General features: G+C 40.4%; 2 protein-coding genes and 1 long non-coding RNA gene across 3 annotated transcripts; 1 reads left to right on the top strand and 2 right to left on the bottom strand.

Annotated features, from left to right (window-relative positions):
• Positions 1 to 1,895: 1,895 nt before the first annotated feature.
• On the bottom strand, positions 1,896 to 9,597 carry pef1 (penta-EF-hand domain containing 1). The gene is made up of 5 exons (XM_003448877.5): positions 9,468 to 9,597; positions 7,518 to 7,764; positions 4,124 to 4,279; positions 3,309 to 3,452; positions 1,896 to 3,201 (listed from the first exon to the last, which is right to left on the bottom strand). Exons 1-5 carry the CDS (start codon positions 9,486 to 9,488, stop codon positions 2,972 to 2,974), a joined length of 798 nt encoding a protein of 265 aa, XP_003448925.1. The 5' UTR covers positions 9,489 to 9,597; the 3' UTR covers positions 1,896 to 2,971.
• Positions 9,524 to 18,141, top strand: LOC112843504 (uncharacterized). Its single transcript, XR_003215879.1, has 3 exons — positions 9,524 to 9,652; positions 10,453 to 10,603; positions 17,214 to 18,141. It is a non-coding gene; the product is annotated as an uncharacterized LOC112843504 (long non-coding RNA).
• Positions 9,659 to 17,196, bottom strand: LOC112841620 (gap junction beta-3 protein-like). The gene is made up of 3 exons (XM_013273579.3): positions 17,112 to 17,196; positions 11,415 to 11,892; positions 9,659 to 10,682 (listed from the first exon to the last, which is right to left on the bottom strand). The coding sequence occupies exons 2-3, from the start codon at positions 11,802 to 11,804 to the stop codon at positions 10,275 to 10,277; spliced, it is 798 nt and encodes a 265-aa protein (XP_013129033.1). The 5' UTR covers positions 11,805 to 11,892; positions 17,112 to 17,196; the 3' UTR covers positions 9,659 to 10,274.
• Positions 18,142 to 19,447: the final 1,306 nt, after the last annotated feature.

Below are 19,447 nucleotides of genomic sequence, written 5' to 3'. Positions count from 1 at the left end.
TTGAAAAAAATGATGAAATAACACCATTTACTCATAATCTAATCAACGAACCTAGCCTAAAATACACAAGACTTTTGTCCAGTTCTTAGCACTAGTTAAAAAAAACAAAACAAAAAGCAGCCACCTCTTTCTGTGTTTAAAAATTCGGTGATATTTTTTCCCCACAAATCGTCTCAAGAAATCCTCACAAAAGGCTGACAGATCTGTCATCAGCATTGTACGAGCACTGACGAGGCGTGAGCTACCCCCTCTTGTATGACAAAACCATCAAGTGGCAAGATAGTTTTCTTTTAGTTTAAAAGCACTTTCAAAGGCTTAGTAGGTTACATAAAACCACAATTTAAAAGTTTTTTTTTCTGGTTTTCTTTGGCTACCTGTGAGGAATGCAGAGAAAAGAATACATTTTAGTCACAGAGTAGGAAACCATACAGTTCAGACTTGGCTATAGGAGGAAAAAATGTTCCTCTATACTACTGTAGTTTCTGGGTAGTGAAAGGGTATATGATTGATGATACTGATATTTCAGCTCCTGGGCCATTTTACCAATCCTGGGCACAAAGCTGATCTATAGCAGCTGGAATGCAGCCTGTCATGAAGCAATGACCATCTCTGACTCCATGGCTGTTTGTGCAGAGGCAAAGAGAGGGGATTATAAAGCTAAATCAAAATTTGTTATCATTACTCGCAATGCTGTTTAGAACTGTGTGGGTGATTATGCTTCATGCTTCAAAATTATTCTCTTAAGCAGTTCCTCCCTCTGTGCTGTCCATCTTGTAGTTGCCAGAATTGGAATTTGACCAGTCCTGTCAAATAAAGTGAAATGTGCCCATCGCCTGAAGGAAAACAACATCACTAGTGCCAGTTCTGCTTTACTAGCAAACTTGGCAGTGAGAGGATTATTTCATCAGTTCCTGTTTATTAGCAAATGAGATTTAGAGTTGCACTAGCCAAAATTTCGATGTAAAAATACAACCACCTTATCAATCCAAATCACAAAGCGAGACTGACAGAGTGGCTGACTGAAGCCCTGTAGACCTGCTCTCTCCAAGTTAATTACAGATGTCAGGCATGGTCAGCGGTGGGAAATTTTTCTCATTACCCGAAAATTGACAGACAAGACTTTGGTTAAATCGCTGCTGAATCAGGGAAGCCTGAAAAAGCGTATGGCACAGCTCCTCAAGCACGGTGCACTTTTGGCCACGGCTCCAAAGCCGCCGAACTCAGTGTTTTGAAAACAGTCCAGATGCTAAACATATGTCAACAAATGCAGGGGGTGGTGGCAGAGTGACACATATGACACAAAGTGCCCAAAGGGATCAGTGACAGCTAAATTTAGCCCTGGATTAAGATGCACGGAGACTGCTGAGGAGGAGATGGATGTGGAATATGACCAAAAAAGATGCACAAGAGAATTTGATAGATTGCCTCTGATTTGGAATGAAGCTGGGGGACTCGTGGCACAGGCTGTCAGAGGAACAGATGGGGAGTAAAAAGAAGTGCCAGATGCGGAAAGGAAAGACAGAGGCTTCTCTGAGTCGGGTTTGAATTTCAGCTAATCAGAAGTGTTTTTAAAGAAAATCCAATCTTAAAACATTCAGGGCTCACAACAGAAATATTACAAACACTCAACCTGTACTTGATTGACTGCATTTCACTGTAATATAAATGAATTCACTTTGTGCTTCATTATTCGATTAATATGCATTCAGTGGATATGTGAGCATGTCAAAACCGGTGGTGAACTCATTCATACATATGAAAATTTATTCGCTTTTGGCATTACAAACCATCTTGACATGTTTAATGAGCTCAGAATATATACCTCAGTGGAGTATATTATTCATATATCAAAGATAAATGCACTAAAGTAAGAAGAAAACAAGAAGAAACCAAAGCAAGCAGTGAGGCACAATTTTATCCATCTTATCTTTGGTCAGTTTTTTCCAGGATTACAAGAGTGCAAGCACTTAAAAATAACGACAGATTCAAACTATTTTACTTTTTAGTAGAAGTAGTTCTTATATAGATTTCCTAACAGACTTTATATTGACGTAATATGCAATATCATGTACATTTACTGCAAGTGAGTACCTTCTGGAAATACCCTTGATGTGCATAAATTTAAAAGGCATCTGAATAGTTTTATGGCACAGGAATACAATAATGCTGCTTGCGTGCAAATTCACAGGAAAAAGTATGAGTAAACACTTCTCACATGTCACCAAGGTAACCAAGGTAAACCGTTTTGGCATCCTGCTGACTTCCCAGTAAAATTTAAAGGGGCGATATTATCCTCATTGCATTACTACTTTCTAATTCTTGGACTCTGGGTTACTTTGGAGTGACTGTGCATGAATCGCATTTTAAAACAATCTTTATTTATTTTATAATGCATCTTGCTTCATACGCTGCCTGAAACAAGCTGCTTCACGTCCCTTCACCCCAACCTTTCTTCTGATTGGCTTGCCAATCAGGATGATTTGAAAAAAGCGTGTGTGACCATTCTGTGCGCATGACATGACCATATTAGGGGTGTGCACTTTGATTGACATCACACAGGTAAATGTTAAAGAAATGATTGAAATGAAGTTATTAGAGCATTTTGAAGCCAGAGGCTTTGGCTCAGAGTCTCCTTGCATATATGTTGACCTAACTTTTTTTTTCTTTCTTTTTTTTTTTTAGCTTTGGCCATTTTTAATATGAACATCCAACATTTTAACAGTATAAATATGATGAAGCGCCATCCTATAAGCTAACCTGTGAAACCTTTAGCTCCATTTAAAAGACCCACTGGACTTTATTCAGGTATATGTTGCTGAGCTTTGTCTATTTACAGCAATAAGCCACGCAACAACATGGACTGGCATGATGTATACATAGCAGCATGTTGGGGCACTTATGGCGAAAAGGGAGCGACTGTGACCTGAACATGGAGTGATGCTGTGCAGAGGGGCATTCGGTGGAACGGGGCTCACATGAGCCTGGTGACAGCACCAGACAGAAAGTCCTCATAGCTGAGGCGGATGTTGCCTGTCATGCTCGTGTCTCTCTCCCGAAACACTTGAGTCATGCTCTGGAGCTGCGTGCACACGTGGATGAAACGGTCCAGCTGTATGCCGGGTCGAGCACCTCGCACGGTGAAGCGCTGGACCAGCGTCTCTGAAAACTGGGGGCTGAGGTTGTAACCCATCTGAGCAAGCGCTGAAGAGAGAAAGTGACATATGTGCATATTTGCATTTATACGATTGGATAAAATGATTTGTCATAGACTTTTCTCAACATGTTGTCAAATGTGCAAACACTGATACCTTGTTGTAGCTCCATGCCACTGATACATCCTGAGCGATCTCTGTCATACTGCTGAAACATTGCTCTCCACCTCTGCATAAAGTCCCACAGTGCTGAGAAGCCAAAAAGGTCCATTCGACCAGACCGCGTCTTGTCAAACATGTCTAACAGGAAATGAAAACACACAGACTAAGCCAAGCAAGACAAAGAGACTTTTTTATTTTTTTAAAGCAGAACCACTAAGCTCATCCTTCATCATCATGGATCTTCTCCTTGTGCTACTTCAAAGCAGTCACACACTTCTCATTATGGTAATAGAAAACATTAGTCACTGCCTGGTAAGTGCAACTGGAATGTAGGGATAGTTGTGCAACAACAATGGGAACAGCGACAAACATGACTCAGTCATTATTTAGGCTGACTCCTGGCAGCATAAATTTCTCCCTGTTTTAGAAACGCAAGACATTTCTGTTTACAAGCTTGATGGATTTAGGGAGGTACTTCCATCCATCCATCCATCTATTTTCTACCACTTATCCGGGTCTGGATCCCAGAGGGCAACAATCTAAGTATAGTGAGTGGGGAGTAGAGTACTCCAATATAAATCCAGCCTACTTCCTTTTTCCCACTACTTCTCTATGCATTCGTTTTTCTAAATACATTTTTGCCTCCTTCTGCTGTAGCCATTCAGGTCACTGCGAGTATTTTTACATTGTTAAACAGTGTGTCATTCTGCCTTCAGCAACACTATAAGAGCATTCACAACCAATTCATCAACACAGCGCTACCTCACGGCCTGTCGAGTATTTTATTTAGCTGCTGCTGGATGACTTACTGATCATCATGAGGCAAGTCTCGTCATTAAAAGAAGACCAGTTAGAGTTGACAAGTGCCTGCTTGAGCTCCTTTAGGTTGATGAAGCCACTGCGATCAGTGTCAACAGTCTGGAACCACTGGTACGCCTCTGGGTTAACACCGGGAGGGATGTTACCTACACAAAGACAAAACAATAAGTGCACTAATGAGACAGAGAAGGAAAGAAAGGCGTTCTGACTGACTTTAAAGATTCCCATGGCTTCAAATTTGTTTTCCAACCTGTTTCCACTGCTATTCATCTCTTTTTCTTCAATCCGTCTGCACCACCCAGTGTGATTTATTCTCTTTATTATTTCCCCTCCTCATATTTTCTACCAGTTATTATTTCACTAAACCTCTCGGGCTTTTCAGGAGTAACTAACAAGTGTGGGGGGAAAAAAAAGGAAAATAAGAAAGAAGAAGAAATATTCTTCGAAATGAAGCGACTACCGCACTCCAATGCCAAATAATCATTTATTTATCAGGAGATGAAGAAACGCGCTTCGGCTGTCTGACAGTTGAAACTGTGTTGAGTCTGTCAAGAAGAAAATTGATCATAAAAAATTATACATCTATGCTTGGCTCACTCTTTTGGTGTTTAGAAGCACCAATTTAGAAAAGAGCAGTGTCTATAATGACTAGTTAGAAAAAAAACAATTTCATATGCAAGTGACACACCAAACAACTCCTACAGCTAATTACATTCTATATGCACTTTGAGTTTTGAAATGTTATTTGCTGTGTGGGTAAGAGAGCATACCAACTATAACACCTCTTAGTGATGACTGTTATGGCTGATATTATACTTACTAAACATGTAGTATGCAACATTTGTTTCTCTAGCAGTTGCTTTTTATCGCTAATGTCTAAATGGATGTGACATTTTTCAAGAATGAGGCCTTATGTAACTCTGTTTGCTCTAATAGCCTGTGGACTGATTTCTATGTGAACTATTCAGTAAATTCTCTGTACACATCTGCAACTATGTGATACATATGCTCGCTCCTGAGTGCCTTAAATAAATATCCATCTTCCACTACCAGTATCAAGACCGAACAAAAGCTTTTGGTAGCTTAGAAGGGGAGTCCACTGGAGTCCGCCCGGCCAAACAGAAATTCAGTTTGTTGGTCACTTGGTTTTTGGGATCAAGTCTGTACTGAAACCTGAACTGTTATCTGGTTAATATTAACTAACAGAAGTGTCCTTATTAACACTCATGTAGTGGAAGTACTTTCTGAAGTAGAAAACTAAAGTATTGAGCTGACAACTGTTAATTTTTTAATGAAACTGTAATTCATGTATTTTCACCAAAGAACCAGAGATTCACCAAATTGAATTTTCTTGGCTGATTCCAGTTGTTTGTTTTTTTTAAGTGTAACCTGCCAATACCAATATTTGGCAACTTGATTTGGATTTTTTTTTTTCACATAACTTTAATTAAAAACATTGGCAATCAATAAAACAACTTTCTTTCAACTTTTGCAAAATATTATTTTCATAATAAAATAACTAAACCGCAGTAAGTTACAGGATCTTCTCTCACTTAAACAGTTGAAAACGAAGTGCTCTGGTGCTGGAAAGAGGTGGAAATAATGAACTAAAAATGAGCTACTGTACACCCACCTTTACCTGATACAAGTGCAAGTACTTGGATCATTTTCCAGTAAGTTTATAAATTCACTAGGTAACAGGACATCAACCCTTTTCTCTTTTTCACTAATCTCCATAATTTTCCTCATAACTGATTTGATCTTATGCTCACACCGAGGCTGCTAGCTTGTGGTTGGCTCTAAAGTCTGGATAGCTTTAGCTTCTTTAAAGCGTCCATGTTCAGCTGGGTGAGGGTGAATTTGTTACTTGTTCCCCGTACACTACTAAAGAACAGGAAGGACAGAGCCTTTCAGTCTTTGCCACTCTGGTTGTGGAGCAGTGTACTACCACAACTGATTTTAGTTGACTTTGTTCATTCTTTTAAAAAGCAGCAAACAACAACATTTTAGTTTAAACAGGCTTTCTGTTGAGATTTTTTATTTATTTTAAAATGACCTGTTTAAAAAAAAAAGAAAAAATAAAAGAAAAAATGACCTGTTTATTTTATTGTGTCTTATAGTATCTTTTTATTGCCTTCATTTTTACTCTTTTTGTATCGCACTTAATAAATACACTTTACTTACTTACTGATTAAATGTGTTTATATGAACGTTTTGTTTTAGTGGTCCTCCTACTCTTGAGTTTGGAAAACTCTGTGTCTTCACTCAAAGTATCGAGCTTCGATACTAACAACATGTTAGCACATGGCTGTGAATATATGTGCGACTATTTTGTATAAATATAGCCATTACCGATAAAGTGGCCGATAGATGAGTAGGTATAAATTAGCTATGCAACATATATCTGGCATTGATAACCAGAGTCAACTATAATGAGTCAATTAAACTGATACTGAGTATGTACCCTGGTATTTCAGCTGTTGTACATCTGTGAATGCAGCATACGTATGATACTGCAACACAGTCTCGTTCACAGCTCATGTAAGTCTCATTGCCATTTTGTCTGACGTTCTGCTTGCACAAGCTGTGTGCAAATGTGAGCAACAGAACAGCAACTGCATTTCATCTGACAGTTAGACGGGGCTCCTTCAAATACATATTTGCTTTAAAATATGGAAAAAACAAAGAAGGGATCCATTAATCTTCCTGCAGTTAGTAAAGCAGTTTGTATTCTTCTAAAGGCTACATGTCCAACCTTAGTTATAAAGGTTCAGGTTTCATAAGTAGCGGCTGTGAAAATGAAGGTGCAGATAGGGTCAAAGGTTGACAAAAAGCCGTCTCGAGAAGAGGCCATTACCTGGAAAAAGGAGGTGTTAGAAAAATATGGTGTGAGTTGAAGGAAGCAGCAGAGGGGGGACTGATTGTCAGAAAAATGAATGGGGAGAGAGGGACAGGTGACACTTCAGGGCAGACCCTTGATGGATTCTGTCCCTCTGGGAACTGATCGTAACATAGGCTATCAGGTTCTGACTTAGGCTTAGCCACTACTGGAAACAGTGTAATCACACACACGCACACACACAAACACACTCTTTGCCCATCTGTCTCTTACTCTGTTTAGCCCTCACTCAGTATTACCGGAGTCATCACTCCAGCCGTGTAATCCTGCTGAGGGGCACAAACTGAACCCTGTCTCTACAAGACTGTCTGGGAACGCAAGTCATTTTCTATCCATCATCCCAGCGGAGAGTGAGGGGGGAAGCAATGTGGAAGCAGAATCAGAGTCTATCTGCAGTCTCCTTGTGTTCAGTGTATGCCTGCTTAAATCCCACAGGCAGAGCTACCACAGATGCTTACAAAGATATGCTCTCATCTCATAATTACCTGCAGGACCATAGTTTGCATTAGGTCCCCCATACGGTTGTCCACCATAAGCCCCATAAGGCCCACCAGGGGCACCACCTGGCCCTGGCCCATATTGCCCTCCGTGACCTGGAACTCCATAACCACCATAGGGGCCTCCTGGTTGACCTCCAGCACCTCCGTAAGGAGTTGATGGGGGAGGCCCATAGGAACCTCTGCCTGCACCGTATGGCGCACCCGGTGGCTGGTTAACTCCAACTGGATAGCCCTGCAGAGGGACAAAAAAAAAAAAAGCAAGGGTCACTAAAACCTATAATAAACAGGCTTACTGCTCCTGCAGTAACAGAGTCTGATGACAACAGAGACACAAAATACTTCAGGTATGGCTATTCCAGTATATTCTCAAATTCTGTACTTAAGTTAAGCTTTGAGGTCATGTAGTTTCTGTTGACTTGGATCCTGCTACTTTGTACTCCACTTGTTTAACATTTCAGGGGAAAATATGTAATCATTAGCCACAATACTAAAATCAGCTGCTCATATTGTATAGGCCCCCACTGTGCCTGCAAAACAGCTCTGACATAGTGAGGCATGGAGACAGGATCTCTAGTGGATTCTTTGAGTCCTGTAGATTGTCCGCTGCGGCCTCCACAGATTGTGATCGTTCCTGGGAGCATCCAGTGGATGATCAACTAGACTTATATTTGGGGGACTCTTTCTCGTGCCCCTCATTCAGCAGTTTTTGCAGTGTACATTGCCCCTCTAGGGGTGGGTGCAACTGACTGGTAATCCCTTAAGGCATAAGCAGGATTGTGTTGTCTGTAGCAATGTTTAAGCGGTTTTGCATAAAGGTTTGATCTGGACTCAGAACCCATAGAGCCTACACCCCTAGAGGTCCCATGGCCATGCCACAGACACCAGTTTATTTGGCACCAGTGAGAGCTGCACAATATGAGATAAATGGTAAATGGTAAATGGCCTGTATTTGTATAGCGCTTTTACTAGCCCCGCCTAAGGACCCCAAAGCGCTTTACATACCCAGTCATCCACCCATTCACACACACATTCACACACTGGTGGAGGCAAGCTACAGTTGTAGCCACAGCTGCCCTGGGGCAGACTGAAAATATTTTAATGTTTAATTATGTTTGATGTTGCGTACTTATTTGAAAGCTACAATTAGCACGCAAACTAAGATTTTGCCAGCAAAACATGTAATTTGTTTATAATTATGAGACTGCTCATGTGAAGTTACCTATAGGACACAGAGATGGGTAATTTTATGTGAAAGGCTAAAACAAAACAAAACAACAAAAAATACAGCTTTATTTTGGTAGTGTATTAGCTGTTTTAACTACTTTTCAGGCAAAGATAATTAAACATGTGAAACACAGTCTTATTCTAGCCTTTCGATGATGTAATCAATTAATACAAGGAAAAAGATTCACGAATTAAGTAAAAACTGGACGTACAGAAGCTTCACGATGCCATAATTCAAGCAAAATAAGCCAGATTGTATCCCACTGTGCTGATCAGTGATTTGTTTGTTGCCATAAAACAGCTCAACTTCTTTTATATGGTAGGTAATTAAGGTTAAAAATTACTTACGCCGTAATTATGTGTTTCAGCAAGAACGATGAGTTACCTCTGCTTTCGGATGAAACCCACCATGACTGTTATCAATTCAAACGAGGAAAACTAGAGTATTTACGTATTCCTGAACCAGAAGACCACATTTAAATAATAAACACTGAGCAACCTGCTATTTCCTACCGAAATGTTGCTAAAGAACAGCAACAGTTTACGATGTAACACTGAGCTAACCACGGCAGACACATGAATAACCGAAACTACTTGCGGTGCCGTTAGTTACGTCATATTGGTCAATAAAAGAGATAACAAACTCAACAAATAACATTAGGATGTTATTACGAAGACAAAAACAAAATATAAAATGCGGGAATTAAATACCTGACCGTAGTTGAAACTCATATTTGACAGCCTTTACTTCCTACAACGAAGCATCCGTAAGGGCAGATACGGCGACGTCCGGGTTCCGCTCACCATTGGTGGATTGTCCTATCTATCAAAACCGCACCCGTATTCTCCGCTCCTGATTGGACGGTAGTGTGGAAACTAGGATGACGGCATAACAAGTAAGGCGGGGTCATATATCTATCTCTATTGTAAAGTAAAGCTTTGTGTGAAGGCTATTGTGAAGTACTTTGTGAGTGACTCAGCGTGTAATCGTAAGGTGAATACAGGGTTCACTTACAGCATGTAGTCTGCCCAACTGACCTGGTAACCGTTTGATAATTGTGAAATGCATGAAGAAAACAAGACATATGTAAACATATTTTAACAGTGGAACAACTTTATATATTGCAACAAGCCCCCCGAACACACACACACACACACACATACATTTTTAAAACATTTTAAAATGTTCAAGTTTTATCCATTGATACCTGATATAACAGCTTATCGCAATTTACTATTGGCCAATTATGCACAGGCTACATAAAAGCATGAATACAGACACACACACATACACACACAGAACATAAATGCACAAAAAATTGCGTCCTCTTTGACTCACAATTTTGCTGTCGATTTACATGCAGAATTTCATTAACATGGTAATATTTACAAATACTTGGTACTTCTTTTCTTTTCTGTGAGCAACAGTTCTGCAAGCAGTTGGAAGCATGCATTTGCTTCCAGTGTCACCTGGAGTTATTCAGTTAGTTTTTCAGAGTAGCTCGAGCAACATAGTTCTTATTTCATAGGTGGTGCCTCCTCAGTCTTGATGTTATTCAGGTTTTGGTTAGAGATTGTTGGATCCACTCTCAAAGATGATCTAGACTTGTGCCTTGAATGAGGTGTTGACGATGACTTCAACTCACGAGACTCGTCATCTATTTTCTCAATGACTCGTTTCTTGACTTTCTTGCAGATGAAGTAAACCATCTCACAGATACACATCAAGATGCAGACAGCAGAGGACACCACCATGAAGAGAGTGAAGATCTTCTTCTCCGTGGGGCGGGATATGGAACAGTCCACTGTGTTCGGGCAAGGATCCATTGAACACTTTAACAAACCGGGTAAGTAGAACCCGTCGTAGACATAATAAAGGATGCAGAGGAAAGCAGCGTCAAAGCTTGCCTTTAAAATCAGGCTCACCTATGAGAAGACAAATGAGTGTTAAAGTAGAAAATGTTCAAGTGATTTCTCAATTGATAATGGCTGTGTTTGGCAGGATTGATTTTAAAGGTTCAATAATTACAGTAACTTATCTCATCCACTTCTCCAAGCTCTTATTATGATGTTTAGCCAGTTAAAAAAAAATAAGATAAGTGACCACATGTCAAATTTGCAACCTAAGTGAGGACTCTTCATCTTGATTATCTAGAAAATGAAGATTTGTGATATTTACCAAAATCAGTCAAAACAAACTGAACATTTGGTATTATATAGCTGTTTAAAGGAAGAAAGAATCGAACGACTGCAAATAAAGGTGGGCGGATCTCTCCAAATATCGATAATTAAGGCTGGTCTCAGTATCAGATCGATACTAGGACGATATGATCTGCACTTTTTTTCTATACTCTAAGTTCAGTGTATGTATATATGTAGAAATGTTTAGAAGCATTTTTGTGCTGACTGTTACATCTATTTTTCCATAGTCTAGTTTAGGTAGGTAGTATTAGTATCTATCTTGGTATCAGCATCTGCAATACTTGATATTGGATGGATACCAAAATACCACCACTCTTGCAGAGTCATCGCATATACAACTTCACTTCAGTCTGGAGGTGTGGTGAAGCTTGTTGCTCATACATTGTAATAGCTAATCTCCTATGTGTGGCATACACAACATAACTGGAATTGAACGTTAGCACCCTTCATTCTTACCAGGTATGTCCACCACAGCCCTCCACGTTTCCTCCCAGGGCGGGCATACAGGTGTTTACCCTCATGGATGGTGGTGTACTTTGAGTTCTTCATCTGTCGATATTTGACATGGGCAATAACCATCAGCGATGGGCACGTGACGAAGATGAGCTGCAGGGCCCACAGGCTGATGTGGGAGATGGGGAAGAAGTGGTCATAGCACACGTTGACGCAGCCTGGCTGTTTAGTGTTGCATTCAAAGTCTTTCCTTTCGTCAGCCCACACCCGCTGAGCTGCCACCACAAACACCATCACCCGGAAGATGAAGACCACTGAGAGCCAGACCCGACCGAACACTGTGGAGTAATTGCTGACCCCACTGAGGAGGGCCTGCAGCCAGTTCCAGTTCATGACAGATGCCCTAGAAGGGGACGAGAAATCTGAGGTGTATGATTGATCTCCTGAAGAGATCAGGTGGAATGAAGTTCTTGATCCAAACCTGACCAGTCAAACAAGAAAGTAGGTTAGACGAATCTTTGTGTTTTAAACATTGAAAAAGCGTCAGTCAGGGGTAGGGATGGGTATCGTTTAGGTTTTATCCGATACCAGTACCAAACCGGTACTTTTGAAACGGTGCCGGTGCTTAAACGGTAAATGGCCTGCATTTGTATAGCGCTTTTCTAGTCCATAGGACCCCAAAGCGCTTTACACTACATTCAGTCATTCACCCATTCACACACACATTCACACACTGGCGATAGCAAGCTACATTGTAGCCACAGCTGCCCTGGGGCGCACTGACAGAGGCGAGGCTGCCGAACACAGGCGCCACCGGGCCCTCTGACCACCACCAGTAGGCAAACATGGGGTTAGTATCTTGCCCAAGGATATTTGGCATGCAGCCAGGATGCAGCCTGGGATCGAACCACCGACCTTCTGATTAGTGGCTGACCTGCTCTGCCACCTGAGCTACAGCCACCCCTGGAGAACACAATGGAGAACACAAAATTGGTCCAAAAACCTCTCATGTTCAGCTGTTTTTTGTAAAAAGATAACAATGTTAGCCTTTTCTGCAGCTATAGGGGATATATGGTATCACTCGGCTGGAAGCAGTGCTTAAACAATGGAAAAAACACAAACTTTGTCCAAAAACCTCTCATGTTTAGCTGTTTTCCACTTTTTCTTTGGTCATTTTAGCCTTTTTGGCCAGGGTGAAGGGAGTATCTGCCATCAAACAAGAAGACACCCGCATGTAACTACGACGGTGTTTGCTAGTTCACCTTACATGCATTAATGTAATAACGTGGTTAGCGTACTCAACGTAAGTTACACACGAACAACATGAAGCTACTCACGCAGAGGAGAACGGCTGCTACTGCCATCATCATCCATCATCATTTCTGCTACACTGACAGGGCTAGGGGGGGATGTTTTTGGGGGATGTTGCTAACTCCGGGTCCGATAACAGGCACCACACCGCAGTAGATGTGCGCGGTGTGAGGTCTCGCAGCAAGCTATCAAATGCAGCACATTTCTCGGCTTTTAAAAAAACGCTATGCGTCGCCAGGTGTTTCATCAGATTTGAGGTGTTACCTCCTTTGCACAGTATCACAGTATCAGCTTAAAGCACTTGTTGCAGGCTGCTGAGTTTGCATCTTTTGCTGTGAAGTACAGCCAGACTTTGACCACTTCGCCTTGGGCATTTTTAATCTGTAGCTCTGCTCTAAAAGAACATATGTACCTGGACCCGCCTACTATCCTCGGAAACGTAAAATGATTGGCTAGAATCTAAAGTGTATCACAGCTCAGGAAAAAAAAGCACCGAAATAAAGCACCGAAATGTGCGCTGCTTTTCGGTCTGGTTACTACCGTTTATGTCAGATGGCACCGGATACCGGTACCCACCCTAGTCAGGGGTTTGTAACACACACACACGTTTGTGTGTGTGTGTGTGTGTGTTACACTTGCTAGGAGTCATTTGAGGGCTACTTCCATTATTGTATACAGTCTTTAACAAATACCCACATTTTCAAGCTCTAAATAGCCAGAATATGTCATTCTATGATATTCAATTAAATTCTGTTTTTTTTATTTACTGCCAAATCACAACAATAGTTGAATACTAAGGTCAATTCCCTACAATGACACAGAGAAAAACCCTAACAATCATATCACCTGTTTGAGAGACTGCTTTGGCGACAGTGGGAAGGAAAAACTTGCTTTTAACAGGCAGAAACCTCCAGCAGAACCAGGCTCAGAAAGGGGCAGCCATCTGCCATGACTGGTTGGGCGTGATAGGAGGAAGACATGATAAACACCAGCTGTGGAAGGGAGCTAGAGATTAATAATACCTAATGATTAAATGTAAAGAGGTGTATAAACATATGGAGAGTGAAAAAGGTGAGTGAAGAAAAAAACAGTCAGTGCATCATGGCAATTCCTCCAGCAGTGTCTGTCTCCTAAGTTTTGGTGCTGGTTCCACAGAAGAGGGCCCTGAAAGCTAAAGACTCTACTTCCCATTCTACTTTTAAATACTCTGGGAACCACAAGCAACCCTGCAGTCTGAGAGCGAAGTGATCTATTGAGGTGATGTGGTACTATGAGATCTTAAGATAAGATGTAGCCTGATTATTCAAGACCTTGTGTGTTAAGAGAAGGATTTCAAATTTATTTCTGAATTTATCAAGGAGCCAATGAATAGAAGCCAATATGGGAGAAATATGCTCGTCTTTTTAGTCACTGTCAGTATTCTTGTTGCATTTTGAATCAACTGAAAACTTTTCATGGAGTTCCTCAAACATCCTGATAATAATGAATTACAGTAGTCCAGCTCTGAAGTAATAAATGCATGAACTTTCAGTTTCACTCTGAGACAGGATGTTTCTAAATTTAGAGATATTGCTCAAAAGCAAGAAACCAGTCCTACATAATTAATTAATATGTGCACTGAGGAACTTATCAAAAACGGCTCCAAGATTTCTCACAGTGTTACTGGAAATCAAGGTAATGCCATCCAGAGTAAGTATCCAGTTGAATACATATTTTAAAGGTTTTTAGGGCTGATACAATAGACATATTAAGGTTAGTAGTCTCTGAGTTCAAGCTGATTTAAATCCTCAGGTCATTTTTGTGATGCTTTCAGTGGGTGCGCCACTTGGTATGAATGCATTTGTCTGAGTAATTCAACAACAGTAACTATGAAGCCACTGCAAATTTTCTCTGGTATTGTTCCCCAAAACTAACGCATACAATCACAAACAAGAAAGCTGTTCTGATCTACTGAAAAGTCAAATATGAAGTTTGAGGAATCAAGCTGTTGTGACCACGAATACGATATTGTTATTCCTTGTTATTCTTTTGCTTTTGCTTTTGCTTTTTAATCCACCTGCCATGAGTGAGTGAGTCACCATCAAAGCTCCTCTTTGTGGAAAGAACCAAACCCAGACATGCAACATTATGAGTCATCTGTTTGAAAGGACATCTTTGTTATCCCATAATTTTGGTCAAAATATTACCATGTGCATTTAACTGTCCAAACTTCAAAATTGTATGTGTTCTGGGAAACATACACAGTTTAGGATTTTTGAAAGTTTTGAAACATTTTAATACAAGACATAAAGAAGTTCTGCTGTGCTACAAACGGGTTTCAACAACAGGAAACAAAAGCTTCTCTTTCACATTTACATCTCATTCTGGTAAATGCACACAGCCTGACAGGGAACATGTTGGATAACAGCTTCGCTGTCCACTTTTCCATTTCAGTTCTGTCACGTCTAAAACCGACTATTTGAATTCAGAAACACTTTCCCTCAACATCTCAGCATCACTATAGAAAATATTGTGCTGTCAAATCAGTTGCTATTTTCTCTATTATCCAGCATTTCTGACTAATAAATTACACAGCATAAAGACTTGACTCAAGGAATTCCTTCAAAATCATAACATGGGCTACTGAAGGCCATTTATATTTATTTGTTTTATTTGTTCAATCACTGATGAAGTTGCCTACCTTTTACCTCTCCTTCTAATGGATAATACAACCAGCAACATTAATCTCACAGTGTGCCTCAGCCAGGGCCTCGAGACTCAGATGTTCTGCAGCTATCAGAACAATTCTTGAAGGAAATCTTCTGGCATCATCTTAAAAAAAGAGCTATAGAGGCTTAAATGATTTATAAGCACACAGCCTACCGCCATCATACAGTTGCTATTCATTGCTATTCACAAATGTAAAAGGCATGTGATTTTTTGGGACGACCGTGGTTGGGAAGCTCATCTTGGAAGGTTGCCGGTTTGATCCCCAGCTCTGTCTGTCCTGGTCGTTGTGTCCTTGGGCAAGACACTTCACCTACCGCCTACTGGTGATGGCCAGAGGGGCCGATGGCGCGATATAGCAGCCTCGCTTCTGTCAGTCTGCCCCAGGGCAGCTGTGGCTACAACTGTAGCTTGCCTCCACCAGTGTGTGAATGTGAGAGTGAATGAATAGTGGAATTGTAAAGTGCTTTGTGGGTCTTGAAAAGTGCTATATAAATGCAATCCATTATTATTATTATTATTATTATTGTTATTATTTTTGTTCATACAAAATGCAAACACAGACTGCAGTGATTCTCAGCGAATAAACAAAACCTCAGAGAGAAGACCATATCTTGTCTAAAGGGAGGTGACCACAACTTGTTTTTCTGTTTGCTTTAGATGCAATGTTGCCCTCTCTCTTATCTATCTATCTTTTTGCATATGTTTCTCTTTCACTTCATCGTGACAATGCAGACAGCTTTCTCAGGTTGTTCATGTCTTCATTAAATGTCTTAAAGAGACTAGGATAAATTAACATCCATAAACATAACAAAGACTAATACACTATGGCTGCAGTGTGACGCATGACCAAAATAATACAGATCCTCTTCTGGCACTGCCACAGATGTTTGAATACAACTTGCTCTACAGGTTGAGCAAGTTGCCTCTTTACCACTCTAACTCTGTTGCGCTCACACTGTGAACTCCTTTAAAAAGCAGTTGAAAACATTTATTTAATCCATTTTTCTGTTAATATTCTTTTTTAATTTCTCTTTTTCGATTGATTTTATTATAACGTGGTTTTCTACTGATATTAATTGTGTTTTAATTGTCGTACAGCCCTTTTATGTCTCTGATAAGGGAGCTATATAAATAAACATACTTACATTACTTTTCAGTACATCAATAATACATTGTCTGTATGAATCAAAGCTCTTAGCTAACAAGGTGAGGCGGAGGTTACATTTTGTGGCTTTTGTCTTTTCTTTTGCCCTCTTCATTCCACCACAGCTCTTTCTTAGTTTTCCTGACATTCACAAATCTCGCCTTTAAAAAAACCCCACTTTCAGCATGACTTTCTTCCATTTTTCAAGGTAGCATGAATCATCCGGAGGAATAAAGCACAAGTAATCCAGGTGTAGTTTTATTTGCACTGCTTCCACTTATCTCTCTTTACAAATCTTATTCTTTTTTACACATAAGGGCTGAGCTCTTCCCTTGGCATGTGATAAAACAGGAACCGAATGAGTGACATTCGTTCCCTTTTTATTTCGCCAGCCCACTTCTTTCCAATTACCTTTTGTCGTCATCCTTTCCTGTATTTGTCTGAACTTAAAACAGAACTCAGCAATTCGTCTACATAACAACTGTTTCCTTGATTCATTAATTCGTGCAAATATAAATAAGTATAAAGCACCTTACCCTGGGTGCAGTCAGCACCATTACATGAGTGCTGAGTGAATGTGATGTATCAGCTGCACTTGACTCGATGCTCACTAATTCTGTCTCACCTGATCTTTTAAGGAGGCTGGCTAAGGTGTGGCCTTGCTGGTAAACATGAAGAGCAAGAGGAGGATAGGCGGAGCATCGCCTAAAAAAAGTTACATTCTCTCACCTGACGGTTTCAGTATCCATGTTAGTCATGGAAAAAAAAAACAAGAAACACTGCCTCAGGGAAGTGACAGAGAGACAATGTCAGAGAAATGGAAGCGAAACCATGGAGCAGAAAGATAGTGTCATGAACCGGCTGTGTGAAGGCAGATGTGGACCCAAACGCAAAACTCACAGAGACAGAAGCTGAACTCAAAATCGCTGCTTTATTGCAGGTCTTACAAAGTAACAGAACTAAACTGGGTAAACTAAACTGAGGACCGAGGAAACACAGAAAGGGACACAGGTTCAGGGAGGAGACATAAGGAAACAACGTAACAGAGCAAACCCAGGAAGCATGGCCTAAATAAGGAACAAAATACATGAAAACTAAGAATACTGGGCTAACGTGGCCCAGGACCATGACAGATAGCAGCACAAAGTCATAGGGCTGCCACAAACGATTATTTTGATAGTCGACTAGTCACCAATTATTTTTGCAATTAGTCGACTAATCAGATCATGCATCCACTGGATGTATATAAAGATTGTCTTTATATTTCCTATCTTTAAGAACCTCACACTCCCTCTTGCAGCCTGGGATCATCTAACCAAAGGCTGTTGGTCGTCCCCCGAACACGTTTTAAAACCAGAGGTGATAGATCTTTTAGAGAGGTGGCCCCCAGGTTGTGGAATTCTCTCCCTCCATCTTTGCATTGCCTGGATTGTGTTTATTTTTTTAAAGGAGTCTTTTTAAAAAAGAGTCATTTATTTAGACTAGCTTTTAACTAGATTTGTGCTGTATGTTTGATTGTGCTGTATTATGTTTATCTGTTTTATATTATTGTGAAGCACTTTGTGGTTTTTATCCTGTGAAGAGTGCTATATAAATCAATAAAGTGAAGTAAAGTAAAGTAAAGTAAAGGAGGTAAAACGTACAGCTTATTGCACCAGCATGCATCTGCTCTTATATAACTATCATTAGCTTACAGCTTGAAGTGTTTAATGTATGTGCTAACTAAAAATAAAGACAAGATTATAGTTTATTAAACTTTTAATGAAATTTGCAGATTGTCTCGGCAGAATGTAATAAACTCAGCCATCTGTTCCTTGCTATCTAAAATATAACAGGACACTGGAGCAAATTCTCGACGATCTCACACCTCTGTTTAATCAGTTTTCTGTTTGACGCTTATTCTGCTGTGTGAAAACTATAGCTTTAATCTCAGCCAAACTCAGGATGTACTCAGGAACAAATAAAACAATGAAAAAAGCCAAACAATAACATTTTTAAGTTATCTAAATGACTTATATATCATGTTTAACCTAAGTAGCAAAAGACCGCAGGGGTCTGAAAACAATGTGCCGGGAGTCTGGTGTTCTCGCTGGCTCTAGTGAGCCTCGGCCACCCGTTCAGCTTCGAGCTGGTGGGTAACAGACATCTCTGAAAACATCAGAGCACTTTTGCAAATATGTGATGTCTTGATAAATCAAGTAGATATTTGAAGTTTAAACAGCTACATTCTCGCCTGAAAATATCTTACAAGTTTATTTTGTGACCCAGAAAGAGTAATATTAAAACTAAGTAGCTGCCGCCATTGTTGGAAACTGGCTGGGCTGTGCTATGAAAGTCATGAGCTTACTTTCTGTAAGTTGCGACACTGTGTTAAATAAAAGTTTTGAGTTATGCTAGGGTGACCAACCGTCTTCTTTTCCCCGGACCTGTCCACTTTTCACGTTCTGTCCAGGGCGTCCGGGGGGATTTTGGAGATTGATAAAAATGTCCGGGTTTTCCTATATTCCAACAGAGGACCCATGTGTGTGGGTTTTGAATAAAATGGAATGTTATGTTGAACAGAGTAAGAACTGAAAATTAAGAGTTTGTTATGAATCATACAGTGGACCCGCGTATAATTGAATAACACGACAATGTCAACCCCGAACTGCTGCTTTGTGAGCGCTTGTTCTGCGCTCACAGACGGGACTGACAGCGCGCAGCAAAGATCCCAAAGCGCAAGTGCATCTTTTCAGATGAACTGCGAAAGAATTTTCCCTCGTACCGACCATAGCTGGACTGGCCACCGGTGGGTCGATGGTGATTTTTCGTTTTTACGGCCGATGGTTTTGGTGTTGTTGTTGTTGTAACGGTATAAACAATGAAAGGTGGT

Source organism: Oreochromis niloticus, linkage group LG22 (genome assembly GCF_001858045.2).
Source record: "Oreochromis niloticus isolate F11D_XX linkage group LG22, O_niloticus_UMD_NMBU, whole genome shotgun sequence".
NCBI lineage: Eukaryota > Metazoa > Chordata > Actinopteri > Cichliformes > Cichlidae > Oreochromis > Oreochromis niloticus.
The sequence above is the reverse complement of the archived record's forward strand: the minus strand, read 5'-3'. Positions and strand labels throughout refer to the sequence as shown.

Coding starts and splice junctions, on each gene's coding strand:
- LOC112841620 (XM_013273579.3), bottom strand. CDS start 11,804: ATGAACTGGAACTGGCTGCAGGCCCTCCTCAGTGGGGTCAGCAATTAC. Junction 10,683..11,414: donor GGCTGTGGTGGACATACCTG/GTAAGAATGAAG, acceptor GTCTTCTCATAG/GTGAGCCTGATTTTAAAGGC.
- pef1 (XM_003448877.5), bottom strand. CDS start 9,488: ATGAGTTTCAACTACGGTCAG. Junction 7,765..9,467: donor TGAGTTTCAACTACGGTCAG/GTATTTAATTCC, acceptor GTCCCTCTGCAG/GGCTATCCAGTTGGAGTTAA. Junction 3,202..3,308: donor TGGCATGGAGCTACAACAAG/GTATCAGTGTTT, acceptor TTCTCTCTTCAG/CGCTTGCTCAGATGGGTTAC.